A 17,403-nucleotide genomic window follows, 5' to 3' on the forward strand; every position below is an offset into this window, starting at 1 on the left:
TCTTTTCCATCATACCATTTTTCTTACCCCATGGACTCTTCCCCTGCTGCTGTCTTGCCCATTAAGCCACATTCCTGCACACCATCCCCTTCACCACCAGTCCCTTCCGAGCACATCAACACCATCCATACCCCAGGGGGGGGGGGGGGGGGGGGGGGGGGGGGGGGGGGGGGGGGGGGGGGGGGGGGGGGGGGGGGGGGGGGGGGAGGGGGGGGGGGGGGGGGGGGGGGGGGGGGGGGGGGGGGGGGGGGGGGGGTGGGGGGGGGGGGGGGGGGGGGGGGGGGGGGGGGGGGGGGGGGGTGGGGGGGGGGGGGGAGGGGGGGGGGGGGGGGGGGGGGGGGGGGGGGGGGGGGGTTGTCTGAAATCCCTTTCTTCTGGACTTCCCTTATATTATTGCCTCCCCTGGGGTGTCCATGTCCTTAATTACCTCTGGGAGAATGTGCAAAACGACCTCCACATCGCTCCCCAAGGGGACCCCTTGAGAGATATTTTTGGGATCTTCATCCCGTTTGTCCCAGATGATGGGGGGGCCCTTCTAAAACACCGACATTCCCCTTTTCCCTCCCCTCAATGGTCCTAACCTGGATCCCACCTGTGCCCCCGCCAAGGCCCCTAGGCCCCCCCCCCCAGCGCGCCCCCACCCTTGAGGGAATTTGAGGGAGGTGGGAAAAGGGGGGAGCGCCAAGGCCGGCCGGGCCCCCCCCCGGGGGGGGTGCTGGAGCGGCAGCAGTGGGGAGCGAGTGCGGGCGGAAGCGGCAAAATTGAAAAAAATAAAATGATTGATGCCCCAGCCATGGCTCTTCCAGACTCAGAAATCTGAATTGGAAGGCAATATTAAACAGGCCACCCCTGAGCCTGCACTGAAGGCAACGCAGCAGCAGCCAGGGCTCCCCAGCGGGGGAAGCCCCTGGGCCTGCCCACAGATCCTCTGCTCAAATCCTCGGCCTGGGCACCCTCCTTTGCCATCTCCAGCCACTGCGGGACAATCCTTGCTCTCACTCTTGCAGCTTCAGGCCTTTCTGTGCCTGCCCTCGCCACAGCTGCTGGGGAAGGCACCGGGACAATTCCACTCTGCCTCTCAATTCCACTCACACTCTGCCCTGCCTGGGATTAGCTGCTGGCAAAATAGACCAACTTTAAAATGGCTTCAAATCTTATTTCTCTGCTCACACTAGGTTTGCCTTTGCCTTGGGGAAAGGAATTTTAAAGGGTTTTTTTAAGGGATGTTCCACCACTCAGCAGAGATGAAATTAACATCTCAACAGACTGGGAATAGCCCAAAAGATTCTCCCCAAGATAACGACCATCAACATGTGCATGAAATTATTCCAGGTGCACATTCTGGCCAGAATCAAGTAATGCCTTATTTCTCTAAAGAAATTGTTGAAGAGTTTTTGCTTTTCACAGTTTCAGTGAAAGGATTACACCATTAGAATAATTTTTCATAATAATTTTACTTCTATATTGTAGGTTCTGTTTGGGACAATGTTGTGAGAATCACTTTTTAGTTTTAGGAAAAGAAAAAGGAAATACTTGATTGCTTTGTAATTTCTCTTTATGTTTGTGTGTGGCTCGTAGTGATGGCAAAATGATGGTATGAGTTTTTTGATGTTCACGTTTAAGATGTATTTTGAAAAACTAGAAGAGCTTTAAAGGTGACCCTTTAACGCATAAACCATTAAGAGAATATTTTTTGTCAAAAAAAGAAAAGGACCAAAGAAGTCACGAGCAGGGAAGTGGGGAGAACACTTGAATCACCCACAGCTGCCCAGGAAGAGAAGCTTTGCTACCACAAGTTCAGGGAAATCAGTTGGGAATTCCAAGTATGTGATGATTTAATGAGAGAAAAGCTGACAATTGATGCAGCCCTGGCTGGAGTGAAACAGAAATTAAAAATTAGCAAATAAACACAAAGAAATGCTTGACTAAAAGGGGGGTTTGACAAAAACCATACCCTGACACTCTGATCCACAAGAACAAGAAGAGAGTCAGACTGCAAGATAAGATAAGGAGCCAGAATACACAAACAAGATGCAAAGACAATGGCACCACAAGATAAAGGAGATTCTTCAGACCCTAAGCCTGAAAGAACAGATTTAAAGTTCCAAATGTGGCCAAAGGACTGAAAGGGGCATGGAGTTAATTGTAATATGAAGTGAGGACAAGCAGAGTTAAAAAATTAATATGTATTAGGCGTATCTTGTAAACCTAGTCTGTAAAAGATAAAAAGAGAAAACCAAATCAAAAAGGTGTGCATGCTTTTCAGAGGAGATATCCCACATGTACCTCAGCGCTGAATAAATTCATACCTACTCTTATAACTACTCTGCGAGTTATAGAGTTCTTTTTATTTCGCATATCAGGAGGGAGCACCCAAAAATGGGGAAAAGATGAACGGCCACCAGAACAAATCCTGCAACACCATGGACCAGACCCCGGGAACCCTGATGAATTCATATCAGGTACCAGAGAAACCATTTATCATTTCAATGGCATAATTAGATTACAGGATGTCATTGAAATAATACCCAACCAGACAGCTCCAGCTCCTGACCTTCCTCCCAACCAATCCACTGAGATGAGGAACACAACATTTCACCATGGGATGGCATCAGATTATCTTGTAGCAGAAAATCGAGGCAAAATTTGTGCAAAAGTTAAGCAACTCAAACTACTCTTGGCAAATGGATGGCAACGGAGAAGTGGTAAAACAGATAACAAAGGAAATAGCAAAGTAGCTCATGTACTTGTTCAAACGTGGAAAGGATGGGAATGGGACACAGTTTTGTGGTTCCCTCACAGACCACGGGTTAAACAAATGCTGTTTCTCCTCTCATGTGCTACAGCAACTCTCATCTTTTTACCATGCACCACACCTTGCTGAGTGCAGCTCATTCAGCAGCTGAGCAAGGGGATGCAGGTGGCAGCCAGGCCTCCTGAGCCACAAACGGCTACAAAAGGACAGAGAATGAGGGCACTGAGAGCAATCCCAAAAACAAAGAACCAGGAAGAAAAAACAGAGGCAATGAGTGAATCTGCTTGGAGATAGAGCCAGGGACTTGTATATAAGGAAGCAGTGGGAGAAATCACCAGTTTCAGAAAATGTTACTAATTGATAAGGACTGCTGCTCAGACTAAATGTCCATATATTCCTGAACTTCCAGAAGAACAAAGACTTCACAGAGCCAGGAATATCGGGTGTTATACAAAAAGGACATGCAGCAGGCGAATCGGGAAGGCTGAACCTTCCAAGCACCTCCGCCAGTGTTGGGCAAAGGGACAGGGACATGCGGCCGGGAAAATCAGGACAAAAACGAGGCCGCGTCCTCCAACACCTGGAGAGAGCGCATGGCAAATGCCCCATGGCCTCTCCCTTTGGGCAGCAATAAAGTCACTCGCACACCACTCCTCTGCCTCCTTTGGCCACACAAACCTCTGGCGCCGGGAATTTTCCCGCCCAGCCCCGGGCCCAGCGCAGCCACCTCCGGCCTCCCGACACGAAGCGGGACGAGCCAGCGCTGCTCCGCCACCGCCTCCTGCCGAGGCCCCAGCGGCAAGGAGACCGCGGGCAGCCGCTCCCGCAGCGCCCTCAGCCCAGGGCCAACACGGGCCGGCCACGGCACAAGCCACCCGCCACAGCCCCCTGCCGCCCCCTCCCGGGCCCGCAGCGAGCCCCGAGCCCCCGCAGAACCGAGCGCGGCTCCCACCTGCGATGGCCGGGGCCGCCTCCGAGCTCCGCCGCCGCCTCACCGGGCTCCGGCCGCTGCTGCTGCCGCCGCTGCCGGGCCCGCACAGACGCTCCGGCAACGGCGGCTCTCCTGCCCCACGGCCGCCCTGGGGGCGCCAGCGGGGCCGGGCTTGTCCCCGCTCTGCCCAATCAGCGCGCGCCAGAGCCACGAGTGACGGCAGAAGCAGCCAATCGCAGCCAGCGGCGGGCTCTGCACACGGCACAGCCCCGCCCCGCGCTCTCAGGACCCGCCCCGGGCTGCGTGAGGGGAAAGGCGGGGATGAGGAACAGCCCTGGAACGGGCCCGGCCCGAGCCGCCATTGAGCTCCCAACACAAACAAAGTTCTCCGCACCTCCCGGCCCGCCTTGCCCAGCCCTGGCTGCTGGGTGGCTCCGGCTCAGCGGGAAGCCCTGGAGCCTCACTTCTCCCACGTCTAATTAGGACCATGAGTGCATTGCTTTGATTTCCCCCAAAAAGGGGAAAACCGCCCCAAACCCGGTGGATGAGTGGGGAAAGAGGAAGACTTCTGGCTGTAAACTCCAAAAACTCAGAGCACAATCATGAGAAGGAAAGGAAGACTTCTAAAACCAGCTTCCCCTCATGCCTCCCTCCTTCCAGATGTCAGGAAAATTAATCCACAAACACCAGAGGTTTATGTCCAAAAAGAGACAGAGGTGCCCTTTTACTTTAGTCATATAGAGGAAAAGGCCATGGGGAATTCCCCTGGGGTCTCTCAAATTCTTGGAGGTCAAGGACTTTTTTTATCCCAATTTCCCAGCTCCATCTCCCTCTCTTTCCCCTTTGCCTGAGGTACTTGAGAGGTACAGATTTCCCGGAATGCCTGATACCTAAGATTCCCCTACAGTGTATAACCCTGCGTCTTCATTTTTAATTCTTATAGAATTTATGGTGTTTCCCCGTTGCCTCCTTCATCTTTCAATATCCAATATCATTTACCAGCAAATCTACTGTTTGTTTGTAAAGGCAAATATCTTTCTCCATTCATCAATCAGTGGAATCCATCCCATTGTTTCTTTTCCCGCTCAGTGCTGGTTTCATCTGTCAGCAGAGCCCCAGCTGGTTTGTAAAGACAAACAAATCCGTCATTCCCGTCCCCGGTGAGCTGCGGGATGCGGGGCCCGATGCTCCCGGCGCGAAGGGGCTGCAGATCCAGAGAGCGATGGACGCACGTGGGGCCTCCTCTGCTGCTCCTCTTGCAGTTCCTGCTCCTCCTCTACCCCTCCTCTTCCTCCCGCTCCTCCTCCTCCTTCCCCTCCTTCCCCTCCTCCTCCATCTCTCGGCTGCTGGCGAGGAGCTCTGGGGTGAGCGGAGCGGGGCCGGGAGCCGCTGGGAAAGGGCTGGGAGAGGGGGATGAGGGGAGCTGGGACAGGGGGAGAGGGGTTCTCAAGGAGGGGCTGCCAGTTAAGCCCAGGAGCCCCAAATCCCCTCGGTGTCCTGCCAGCCCCTGCCGGCGCTGTGGGGGCCGGGCCGTGCCCCAGTGCCGGCTCAGGGGGTGCTCCAGGCTGACGTGCTCCACCTGGCAGCTGGAGCTGAGCCCGCATTGCCGGGGGCGGTTTCCAGCAGCACCAGGAGCTGCTGGCTCCAGTCCCCGCTGGGGAGCACGGCAGTGGCCAGCACGTGGCCCGAGAGCTGCTGCTGGCCCTGGGAGCAGCTCAGCTGGATGTGGGCAGGGGAGAAATCCATCAGGGAGCAGAGCAGGTGGCCAGGGCCGGGCTGGGAGCTCGAGGGCAGCAGCGAGATGGACACGCTGGGATGGGCAGGGGGCTTGTGGATCCCCCAATGCGGATCTTCCTCCCCACAAGCCGCAGGGAATCGCTCCAGGGATCGAGTGCTGCGGGAAGGGGAACCAGGTTTCTTTCATCCCAAGCCCACCTTTCCCTCTCCTCTCTCCCCCTTTCTCATCCTTCCCCTAGTCCATTGACCCCTCTCAATGCAATTTGGGTTTCCCAGCACCCTCCCCCACGCTTTGGGGGTCCCAGCCATCTCTTTTTCCCACTCTTGCCCCTTGCCAATCATCCCTCCAATCTCCAACCCCTTCCCCCATGCTTGGATTTGGGGGTTCCAGGCCCCTCCTGCTCAGTCTGGGGGTCCCATCCCCCCTTTAAATCAATTCGGGAAGACCCTAGCAGATTTTTTTCTGGGAGGAATCCCTGAGTTACAGGATTTTTGGGGTGTAGGTTTGAAGGGGGACAGCTCTGTCTGGCATTCGTTTAATCCATGGTCGGCCGGGGAAGTACAAAAACGCTTCCCATTCACATCCTTTCCTCATTTGGACTGGTTCATGAGCTGCTTTCTTGTTTCCTTTGGTATCTGTTCTCATCTATTTGTCAACAGCAGTTTGAGTCATTTACTTTTCCACAAATTCTGCCTCCTTCTGCTAATAGATAATGTGATCCCATTCCACGGTGAAATGTTGTATTCATCATCTGAGTGGATTGGTTGGGAGGAAGGTCAGGAGCTGGAGCTGTCTGGTTGGTTATTGTTTCAATGACATCCTGTAATCTGATTATCCCATTGAAATGATAAATGGTTTCTCTGGTACCTGATATGAATTCATCAGGGTTCCCAGGGGCTGGTCCATGGTGTTGCAGGATTTGTTCTGGTGGCCGTTCATCTTTTCCCCTTTTTTGGGTGCTCCCTCCAGCCAGGGCTGCATCAATTGTCAGCTTTTCTCTCATGAAATCATCACATACTTGGATTCCCAACTGATTTCCCTGAACTTGTGGTAGCAAATAATCCACAGTGGTCTGATACACCCTATATAACATAGACAGAGACAGCACATGTTGGAGTGGGGACAGGGATGATTCCCCCCACTTGTTTTAGTGAAGTTTTCACAACATTCTCCATTTTCTGTTTTCCTTTGCAGCTTAACCAATTTGTGTTGCAGAGTCAGATATCCTCACAATGGGCTCTGCCTTTAGCTGTGCAGATTCCATCTGTGCAAGCAGGCAGAGCTTGGGCTGAGGGGCAGAGGGAATCAGCCCAATTCCTCCTGCAGGCAGGAAGCCCCTGGGCCATTGTGCAGGCTTTGGGCCATCAGTGTTAATTTGCATTTCTGAAGCCCCTCTCCTGGCTGCCTAGAATGAAACTTCTCTTCCAGGGCAGACATCCCGTGACTCACACGTGGCCCCCACAGAATCTGCTATTTTTTTTTGTTTAAACAGTATTTTATTAACTGTTTATGTGTTAAAGTGCCAGCTTTAAAGCTCTTCTGAATTTTCAAAGTGCAGCTTAAAGGTGAACCTCAAAAAACTCATACCATCATTTTGTCATCACTAAGAGTCACGTACAAATATAAAACAAAAATGAGAAAGCAATCAAGTGTTTTCTTTTTCTTCTCCTAGGAGTAAAAACTGATTCTCACACCACTGGCCCAAACAGAACTGGCAATGTAGGAGTAAAATTATTATGAAAAATTATTCCAACAGTGTAATCTTTTCAGTGAAACTGTGAAAAGCAAAAACTCTCCAATGATATCTTTAGAGAAATAAGGTGTTACTTGATTCTGGCCAAAATGTGAATAGGTATAATTTCATGCTCACTTAGGCTGGGTGTGCAGAGAAAACCATTCCATGACACGTGAGTTTGACTAGATTTTTCTAAATTTATACAGTCAGAACCCATAGAAATCCATTGGTTTAATGTTCATTGGTTTGAAGGTGTGGAGTTGTTAGGATTTGGTTTCCTGTTGCACCCGGATTTCTGTGCCTGTGATGTGAATTAGGTGGACACTCCTGGATTTCCTGCTCAGCCTTTTCCAGACCAGGTGTCTCCAGCTGTGCCTGGGGCAGTGTCTGGGGTAGATGTTGGTTGATGTTTGCTGCTGGGTGTTGATGTTTTGTTGATGGTCGTTATCTTGGGGAGAATCTTCTGGGCTATTCCCAGTCTGTTGAGATGTTAAACACATCCCTGCTGAGTGGTGGAACATCCCTTAAAAAAAGCCTTTAAAATTCCTTTTCCCAAGGCAAAGGCAAACCTAGTGTGACCAGAGAAATAAGATTTGAAGCCATTTTAAAGTTGGTCTATTTTGCCAGCAGCTAATCCCAGGCAGGGCAGAGTGTGAGTGGAATTGAGAGGCAGAGTGGAATTGTCCCGGTGCCTTCCCCAGCAGCTGTGGCGAGGGCAGGCACAGAAAGGCCTGAAGCTGCAAGAGTGAGAGCAAGGATTGTCCCGCAGTGGCTGGAGATGGCAAAGGAGGGTGCCCAGGCCGAGGATTTGAGCAGAGGATCTGTGGGCAGGCCCAGGGGCTTCCCCCGCTGGGGAGCCCTGGCTGCTGCTGCGTTGCCTTCAGTGCAGGCTCAGGGGTGGCCTGTTTAATATTCCCTTCCAATTCAGATTTCTGAGTCTGGAAGAGCCATGGCTAGGGCATCACTCATTTTATTTTTTTCATTTTCTTAAGTTTTGTTCTCTCTCTTATGTCCCCTCCATAACATTGAGGATATCTGGGGGTAAAGAAGACACAAAATGTGTTGGCTGCAAAAGAGAATCCTCAATCCAGCTCCTGCAATTCCCTGTTAATTGTAAGAATTGTTCCAGCTCCAATTTAGTCCTGGGTAACATTATTTCTGAGATTCCCTGGACCCTCTCTTGGTCAATACACCACAAGCCTTCAGTCAAAATAGGTCCCAAATATTTAATCATTTTCTCTACCATTTGCACTTTTTTTTCCAGGGACTCAAAGCTGCTTTTTAGCCTGAAAATGAAGCCATTTCACAGAGGCTTCCTCTACCTCCTCTCCTTGTTTTTATGACTGGATCAAGTCATCCACATCCTGCATTAAGCCAGTCCCTGGGGGTGAGGTCAATTCCTTTGATATTTCCTGCAAGGCTTGCCCCAATCAGGCCGGTGCTTCCGTGCATCCCTGCAGAAGGACCGTCCATGTCTTGAGCATTTTCCCTTCTACCTCTTGTTGCCAGCCCAAGGCAGAATTGTGTTTGCATCCTCTGGAAGTGGGCAGATCCCCAGAAAGCATCTTTTGCATCAAGTTCTGAATGGCAGCAGTGTGAGGAGGGCACCTGGTTGAGGATGGTGTAAGGATCTGAGCGTGTGGGGTGCTGTCCTGGGGTGACAGGATACTGGTATCCCCAATCGTCTGGTTTATGTTATATATTAAGTTCTGCACCTTTAAGACTGGCTTTGAGAGCAAGAGAGGGGGAAGAAGAAGCGCGCAGTTTGTGTTAAGGAAAAAACATCACTCCCACACATCCCGCTCCTGGACTGTGGTGTCTGCAGCACGGACAGACAGCGGGACAGAGCTTCTCTCTGGCTTTTAGTTAGTTTTAGCTAGCTGAGGCAGAGGAGTTCCCTGGACCTTTGTTTGTTTTTTCCCAATTTTCTTGGATCTGTGCAAGCCTGCTCTGGACTGAACACCCAGCCAAACCCCGGGAGCTCACACCTGTGGCCCACTGGGGCCTGGGCCTCGGCACTTTCCAGTGCCGGAGGGACTGATAAGAGACTGAGCGAGCCGAGCTACACCACATGAAAAGGACTTTTCTTCCTAGACTTGCCATCCCATCGAACAGCAAGAGGTTTTATTATTTAATATTACTCAATTTCTGTTAAATAAACAGCTTTTTCCACTTCTCTCTAAGGAATTTTTTTTCTTTTCCCGGACCAGTTAGTGGGGAGGGGCATTTTCCTGGGGAAATCCCCATTTGGAGTTTTCCTTCCTAATTTGCCCTAAACTAAGACAGGTGCCTCGGTTTCATCATCTCATTTCTTATTCTTGGGTCCTGCAGCATTCTGTGGATTCCATTGGATTTCTTGTTTGGCAGGATAGGAGCATTCTAGGGAGCCATCCCTGGCTCCCAAAGCCGTGCCTTGAGCAGGACTCACAGACAGGCTGTGAGCCCTTCCTTCCCTCCCTTGGAACAGGGGATTGCTTTTCGACACCTCTTGTCCTGGTTGCTTCAGGGAAATTTGGAGAGGCTCCATATCTAATTTTGCCAATTTCCGTGGGGCTGCCCACACTTCTGGGTTCACTTCAGCTTAGGCTCTGCCAGACATTTGACACAGAGGTACAACAGAACCAGCCTCTGTATCACCTTTTGCAACATTAATTTGCATTCCCAATTTAGCCATCAAATCCCTTCCCAGTAAATTACAATCACAATTGTGAGAAAATAAAAGCTCCTGCATTTTAAACCCATCCCCCACATCTGCTAATAGTGGCTGAATAAAACACACCCGCTCATCTTTCCCACTTAGTGCCTTAATAATTTAAATACTCCGTAACAATTTTCCCCCCTTTAAGTGCAAGATTCCGAGTGGATGGAGAGGCCCCTGTGTCCATCAGGAAAGGTCTCCTCTGGATCCAGAGCCACCCTGAGTGTTCCCAAGGGCTGCAGTGTGGTGGGTCCCTGGTGGAATGGGAGCTGTGCCACCGCTAAGAATCCGTGTCCATCAAGGGCTGGACTTGCTCGTGCTGAGGGTGCTCCTGTCTGTGCTTGCAGTGTCCTTGTGCCCTGCAGCTGGAAGGCTGATTCCTTGCCAGGGGCTGTTTGGGTGGGCTGTCCCCTGGCCAGGAGGGCAATGCCTGTGCCAGGTGCTTGTGGCCGAGGGTGTCCCCTGGGTGCTGGGGCCCCCTTGGGCCCTGGGCTTGATCCCTCAGGGGCTGTAGGAACTGTGCCATGGCCTTTGCCTTCAGCTTGGCCTTTTGCTCATCCCTTGCTGCATTCAGCTGCTGAGCCTTTGTGAGCAAGTGCTGCAGGGGCTTCTTCTGGCCCTGCTGCAGCCCCCCTCAGTGCCTGGGGGTGCTCATCCTGTGGCAGCTGCTGAGCTTTCTGCAAAATCCTTCCTTTCTCCAGGGACCCACCACAAAATGCTTAAAAGATCATGTGGATCCTTGCAGGTGTAATCCCCATTTCTGAGCTGTTCCTTCCTTGTGCTCGCTGTGCTGAGGCTCCCCTCCCCAGCCCGTATCCCAGAGCCGGTCCCTGTCCTGCCGCAGTGTCCAAAGGCGGCCCCCCCGGCGGGCAGGGCCGGCAGCTCCACGGGGCCGGGCAGCGGCCGGGGCGTCCCGCAGCCTCCTGGGGGCCGGGGGCCACTGCCGGCCCTGCCCGGGGGGTGCTGGGCTCAGGCAGCGCCCGGCGCTGAGCCCCGGCTGCCCCACAGCCCCGGCCCGGCCCCACAGCTCCCCACAGGCCCCCAGCCCGTGCTCCCGGTGCCGCAGCTCTGCGCCCGCTCCTGCCGCTCCCAGCTCAGAGAAACCCCCTGAAATCCTGACCTCCTTCTTTTCCTGGCCTGGAAAACTGGGATACAAAGGATCTGAGTCAGCTGGCAAATTCTGAGGATAAGACCCTTCAGAGAAACATCCCAATCCTCAGTATTTCTTTCTTCCTCTTCTTTTCCATCATCCATTTTCTTACCCCATGGACTTCCCCTGCTGCTTCTTGCCTTAAGCACATTCCTGCACACTCCCCTTCACCCAGTCCCTTCCGAGCACATCAACACCATCCATCCCCTGTTGTCTAAATCCCTTCTGGACTTCCCTTATTGCCCCCCTGGGTGTCCATGTCCTTAATTACCTCTGGGAGAATGTGCAAACGACCTCCACATGCTCCCAAGGGACCCTTGAGAGATATTTTGGGATCTTCATCCCTTTGTCCAGGATGCCCTTCTAACATTCCCTTTTCTCCCCTCAATGGTCCTACCTGGATCCCACCTGTGCCCCCCTGGGCCCCAGCGCCCCCCTTGAGGGGAATTTGGGGAGGTGGGAGGGGGGAGCGCCAAGGCCGGGCCCCCCCGCGCTGTGGTGGCGGGAGCGGCTGCAGTGGGGAGCGAGTGCGGGCGGAAGCGGCCGAGAGCCCAGCGCTGCCCCAGGCCGAGCTGGCCCAGCTCCATCCGTGCCCCTGCGGTGGGATGCTGTGGGACTGGGGGGGAAGAGGGAGCCGGCAGTGGGTGCTGGGCCTGGGGGCAGGAGGAGAAGGGAAGGAGAAGCAGGGCTGAAGAACAAAATTGTCAAAATATCTATCTCGGGTTTTACAGAAGAAGGAGGAAGAGGTGTGAGCAAGAGTTGGGACACAGGAGGAGGAGGAGGAGGAGCAGGAAGAGGAAGCAGCACAAGGCTCCTCCCTCCCTCTGTGTGCAGTCCCAGGAGTGTTTCCCTGCCCACAGTCAGCAGGTGACTGGAGAGGGGGATCCATGACTTTCACTGTGCTGAATTTTGGTGTTTCTGAGTTTTATTGGGCTAAATGTTGGTGGTTTGTTTTTTTGCAGGGGCTGAATCTTTCTATTCTGGAGGGGGTTTTGCCTGAATTTGGTGTTTGGGTAGTTTTTGATCAGTGTTTTTATGTTTGGAGGATGTTTGGGCTGAATCTTGGTGTTTTGGTTTCTTACAGACACAAGATGCCCAATGACTTTCTGAGATGAACTTGGGCATGGAGGAACCCCCAGCCCAAGGCGCTCTCCTGTCTTTTTTTCCTCCTAATCAGGAATTTTCATACCGTGTCTAAATGGAAGAGGAGGAGGAAAAGTCCTGGAGGTGCCACACAAGGAGGGGCTGCAAACCCAGTCCAGGGAGCTGTGAGGAGGAAAGATCCCCCCAGTGCCAGGAACACGGCCAGAGATCCAGCCAGAGCTCAGAGCTGGGGGAGAAGCCCCACAAGTGCTTGGAATGTGGGAAGGGCTTCAGGTGGAGCTCCCACCTGATCCGGCACCAGCTGACCCACACTGGGGAAAAGCCCTACGAGTGTGGGGAATGTGGGAAGAGCTTCAGCCAGAGCTCCAAACTTTGGAAACACCAGAGGATCCACACGGGGGAACGACCCTATGAGTGTGGGAAATGTGGGAAGAGCTTCAGAGAGATCTCTAACCTGATGAGACACCAGGTGATCCACACAGGGGAACGGCCCTACACCTGCTTGGAATGTGGGAAGAGCTTTGGGTGGAGCTCCACCCTGAGAAAACACCAGCTCATCCACACTGGGGAGAGGCCCTACAAGTGTCCTGAGTGTGGGAAGAGGTTTCAGACCAGCTCCGATCTCCTCACCCATGAGCAAATACACACAGAGGAGAAGCTCTTCTACTGCCCTGACTGCGGGAAGGGCTTCAAGCAAAACTCCAAACTCACCATCCACCAGCGCATCCACACTGGGGAGAGGCCCTACGAGTGTCCCCAGTGTGGGAAGAGCTTCTCACACAGCTCTAACTTGACCCAACACCAACGGAGGCACCAGTAAGGGAAGCCCTGCGAGTGCCCCGAGTGCGGGAAGAGCTTCGTGCGCTGCTCCAGCTCCATCCCCCATGGGAGGATCGGCGTTGGATGATCCCCAGTGACCCCCGTTGGGCAGAGCCCTGGTGATCCGTGGTCCTGGTGATCCGTGTTGGGACGACACCTGGCTGGGAGGCTCCACATCTTCCTGGCTCCCTGTGGGCACGTGGATGAACACCGGGGCAGGACCATGCATTGGGACACAGACCAACAATGGCAATTCCTTGGGGAGAGTGGATTCGTTGACTTTTAATCCTAGAGAACCTTTTCCTGCTGCCTCAGGAGCTCTGTGGGGAGAGAAAAGGGGGTGACACCAGGCTTGAGGGGCCCAAGGGGAGCACACACGCTCTGTGGGGAGGGAGGACATGACCCCCGGGATCCCCCCTCACCCAGCCCACCCAGGACCCTCTGAAACCTCCTTTGGACTAACTAATTTTAAAAAATGAGGTATTTTAGAAAATTTGGAGATCTCAGCTAGAGAGAGGCCTTGCTGGAACTAGTCAGAGTTAATGATTAAGTGAGAAGCAGGATTTGCAATAATGAATCTCGGACTTAGGTAAAAAATTACTTGTCATTGTATGTTTCTTCAGCTGTGCTTATAATGAGAAAAGAGAAACTGACAAAAGGGTTCAGGAAGATCACAGACCTTACATCTGGAAACCCATTTAAAAGTCACAAGGGAGGAAACTGGAGTTGTACCAAATGTCCTTTGTAATGTCAACCATTGTAAAGGTAGAAAGGTGAGAGTGAGGAAGAGCGGTTTTCCTTCATCTCTTGATGTCCCCTCCTCCCGAAAACGACCCCCTCTTCAAATTAGGGAGCCAACCACACAGGCATAATGACATTTTAAATTCATTGCTATGAATTTTAATCCGAAGTGGAGCATGGGAAGTGTTAAGCATTATGCACATGTATTAGTATTAATATGTATTAGTATTTTGGATATTCAAGACTTTTGTAAATAAATAGACACTGGAATCTTTTGTCAACTTGCAGTGCGTATTAAGGGGTGACTCCCGCACTCGCCCAGTGCTGTGATTAAACATCCACTTTGTAACTTTAAACTGTTGGAGAGGTTTTTTGTCCATTAACAGATTGATATTGATACTGGATCAATATTGCTATTTTGTTAAATCACTCCCAGTCTCTTCCCAGCCTTTCCAGGACCCACCAGAGCCCCTCCTGTTCCTCTCAGGATCCCACAGCCCCCTCCCTATTTCCCCCCACTGCCCCAGGACCCCCAAACCCTCTCCCAGTCCCTTCCCAGCCCCACCAGGACTCATCAAGACTCCTCCCAGTCTCTTCCCAGCACAACCAACCTCATCCCAATCCCTGCTTTCCAATCTCCAACCTCCTTCCAGCCCCTCCAGGCTCACTCAAATCCCTCCCAGTGACACCCAGCACCCCCAAACTCCCTCCCAGTGTCCACCAGGACCCCCAGAACCTCATCCCACCCTCCCCAACATCCTTCAAACCCCTTCCCAGCCATCCTAAGCACCCCAATCCCTTCCCCAGTTTAAACCAGTCTATCTCAAGCTCCCTCCCAGTTCCTCCCAGCACACCCCAATCCCCCTCCCGTTCCCCCCAGTGCCTCCCCCGCTGCCCCCGGCGCTGTGGGGGCCGGGCCGTGCCCCAGTGCCGGCTCAGGGGGTGCTCCAGGCTGACGTGCTCCACCTGGCAGCTGGAGCTGAGCCCGCATTGCCGGGGGCGGTTTCCAGCAGCACCAGGAGCTGCTGGCTCCAGTCCCCGCTGGGGAGCACGGCAGTGGCCAGCACGTGGCCCGAGAGCTGCTGCTGGCCCTGGGAGCAGCTCAGCTGGATGTGGGCAGGGGAGAAATCCATCAGGGAGCAGAGCAGGCGGCCGGGGCCGGGCTGGGAGCTCGAGGGCAGCAGCGAGATGGACACGCTGGGGGGGAACTGGGAGAGATGGGAGACGAGTGGGGTGGCATTGAGAGGGACTGGGAATGGACCGGGAGGGACTCGGGTGGCACTGGAAGAGATGAGAGTGGATACTGGGACACTGGATGAGGGGTTAGAGGTCTGGGAGTGGAAGTGGGAATGAATTCGAAATAGACTGGAAATGGGATAAAGGGAGTGGGAGCGACTCTGGAGCCTCTGGGCGGGGATGTGGTGGCACTGGGAGGGACTGGGAATGAAGTGCGCGGGGCTCTCGACTCTGTGGATCTGCCCGGCAACTGATGAGTCATCAGAGAGGCGCGCTCTGATTGGCTGAGGGGCGGCAGATCCACGGAGGGGCGAGATGAGCAGACAGAGCGACTGGGATGGACTGGGAGCGACTGGGATGGACTGGGAGAGCCACGGGAGCCACTGGGAGGGACAAGGGGCCCCGGGGATGGGCACAAGGAAGGCTGAAGGCTCTGGGCTGATTCCCAGGGAGGTTTGGAGGGACAAGGCCGGGCCCCTCTCTGTGCCCCGCGAGCAGCGGCCCGGACAGAAAAGTTCAGGAGCGGGAGGAGTTGTTTCTCAAGATTGATTTCAATCCTCTTTCTCCTGGTCTGATTTGCTCAATCCTAAGTTCAGTTCATTTCCCCGTGTCTGGCTGTTGCACCCCTGATGGTGATCCCTGAGTGACCTCTCCCTGCCCTTGTCCCGACCCACGAGGACTTGGATTTGTTTCAGTTCAGTGGAATTCATGGTGATTTGGGGGGAGCTGGAGCAAAGCAGCTGGAAAGCACAGTGGGCTTGACAGGGACTGAAGCAGGACAGGAGTTGGGGCTGCCTCGAGTGAGCTCTCACAGTGTGAAACTTCATGGGGTCTTTAAGGGAATTTTGTTGAAGTTTGACATTGATTATTAAAAAGCAGAGTCACAAGTGGAGCTCTGCTTTCAGCTTGAAATGAGGGGATGGAACGTGGGCACTGGGACTTCTGTAACCTCAAGTTGTTCCTTGATACTGGACACTTTAGCTTTGGCAATCTGAAGCCCTTCAGCAGCAATGTCTCTGCCACCCCCTGGTTTCTGGCTCAGACCCAGCTCGCAGCTTGGACAAGGTCTGGGCTTTGTCCTCTTGAGCTTCGGGAGCCTCCCGGGAAGCACCAGCCCTCCCCAGCCCACCCTTGGTAGGACTTGTTCTTTTCTCTCCACTGACGATTATATCCCCAAAACTGCCGTGGGAACGTTGTATCCAAGCACATCCTCCAGCGCTGCACTTTCCTCCTGTGAATTCCCTGTGCAGGGAATGTGTCTGTGCTTTTCCCTGCTCTGTTCACTGACAAACAAACCTGAGCCTGTGGGACTGTCAGAGCTCCTTCATGCAATGAAATCAGGTTGTGTTTCTCATGGCATGTTCTGGAGGAGCTTTTCTTGGTGTGTCTTGTGCTGCTGGAAATGACACAAGAGCCAGGAGGGAACAGAAGCTGCTGCTGCCCGTTGGCTCAGGGCCAGGGAACCAAGTTGTGCTCCCGTGCAGTTGGGCCCTGCTGGAAGCAGAGCCGCGTTTCCCTTGAGCAGCTCAAGCTTGTGACAGCTCCAAACAGGAAACCTCAGCAGAAAACTCTTCCTCCAAACTCAGCTGCTTTCCCTCCTGCAGCTGTTTGGGAAAGAGCCTCAAAGCACAGACTCTGCTGGGAGCCATTGGTGCATTTCCTCCCTCCCGGCAGCAGCAGCTCCTGAGCCCTTCACGGGCTCCTGTCCCTTCGCAAACCCTTCAGCTCCCTTGGAACTCTCAGCAGTCACTCACGTGTATTTTTTTAAATATTCAAACTGCATTTAAACTTCTCTTTTTCTCTCTTCTCCACATTTTTGTTTTTTTCCTCTTTTTCTCCTTTAATCCCGTCAGCACCAGTAGGATGGGGATGGAGTCTTGGGGTGGGTGTGGGATGAACTGAGGATCCAGCAGAGAAGGGCAAGGCAGAGGGGAGAGGACTCAGCCAACCCTTCTCCTGCTCTCTCCTCCCCCAGGCTCCAGCTAAAGCAAGTCAGACTGGAAAGGATCCCACAAATGCTGTGTTCTCCTCCCTCTCAGCTTGGCTGGGGATCCTCAGCTTCAGCCTGGTGCAGTGCCTTAGATTCTCTAATTTGAGTTTTTTGGCTAATGCACTAAATTGAAGAGGTTTATTATTACTTAATCACCTTTCACCTTTACCAAGTTCTGCTGCACTGTGTCTGCTTTTCACCCAATACACTGCTAGCTCACATACACACATGTGCTTCTTATGATAATATTTAGATTCATAGCTTACTCTATAAAATCACACAATTACAGTTGAAAACTCTCCACCATCTCACTCAATACAGTTTCTTATTTACTTATGGCATATTCTTACTTGCAGCTATAGGAACATAAGCTTATGATTTCTGGACTCAACGTCTGTGAACCTTTAGCATTGCATGAACCCAAGCTCCTTCCAAGGCTGTAAATGAAACCCTTCAGTATCTGTGGAAGTTTCTGTCTTTCCATTTCCCACAGCCCACCAAAGGAT

The 17,403-nt window shown here is 52.9% G+C and overlaps 1 protein-coding gene and 1 pseudogene across 1 annotated transcript; one reads left to right on the plus strand and one right to left on the minus strand.

The window, feature by feature from the left end:
* The window catches only part of LOC148182306 (uncharacterized), a 702,689-nt pseudogene that overhangs the window by 17,053 nt on the left and 668,233 nt on the right, over nt 1-17,403 (minus strand).
* On the plus strand, nt 12,206-12,983 carry LOC148182307 (uncharacterized). The gene is made up of 2 exons (XM_088068905.1): nt 12,206-12,473; nt 12,555-12,983. The coding sequence occupies exons 1-2, from the start codon at nt 12,206-12,208 to the stop codon at nt 12,929-12,931; spliced, it is 645 nt and encodes a 214-aa protein (XP_087925031.1). The 3' UTR covers nt 12,932-12,983.

The sequence above is a fragment of the Pseudopodoces humilis genome, chromosome 33 (genome assembly GCF_049639895.1).
Source record: "Pseudopodoces humilis isolate 2021_Gansu_Grassland_sample_001 chromosome 33, ASM4963989v1, whole genome shotgun sequence".
NCBI lineage: Eukaryota > Metazoa > Chordata > Aves > Passeriformes > Paridae > Pseudopodoces > Pseudopodoces humilis.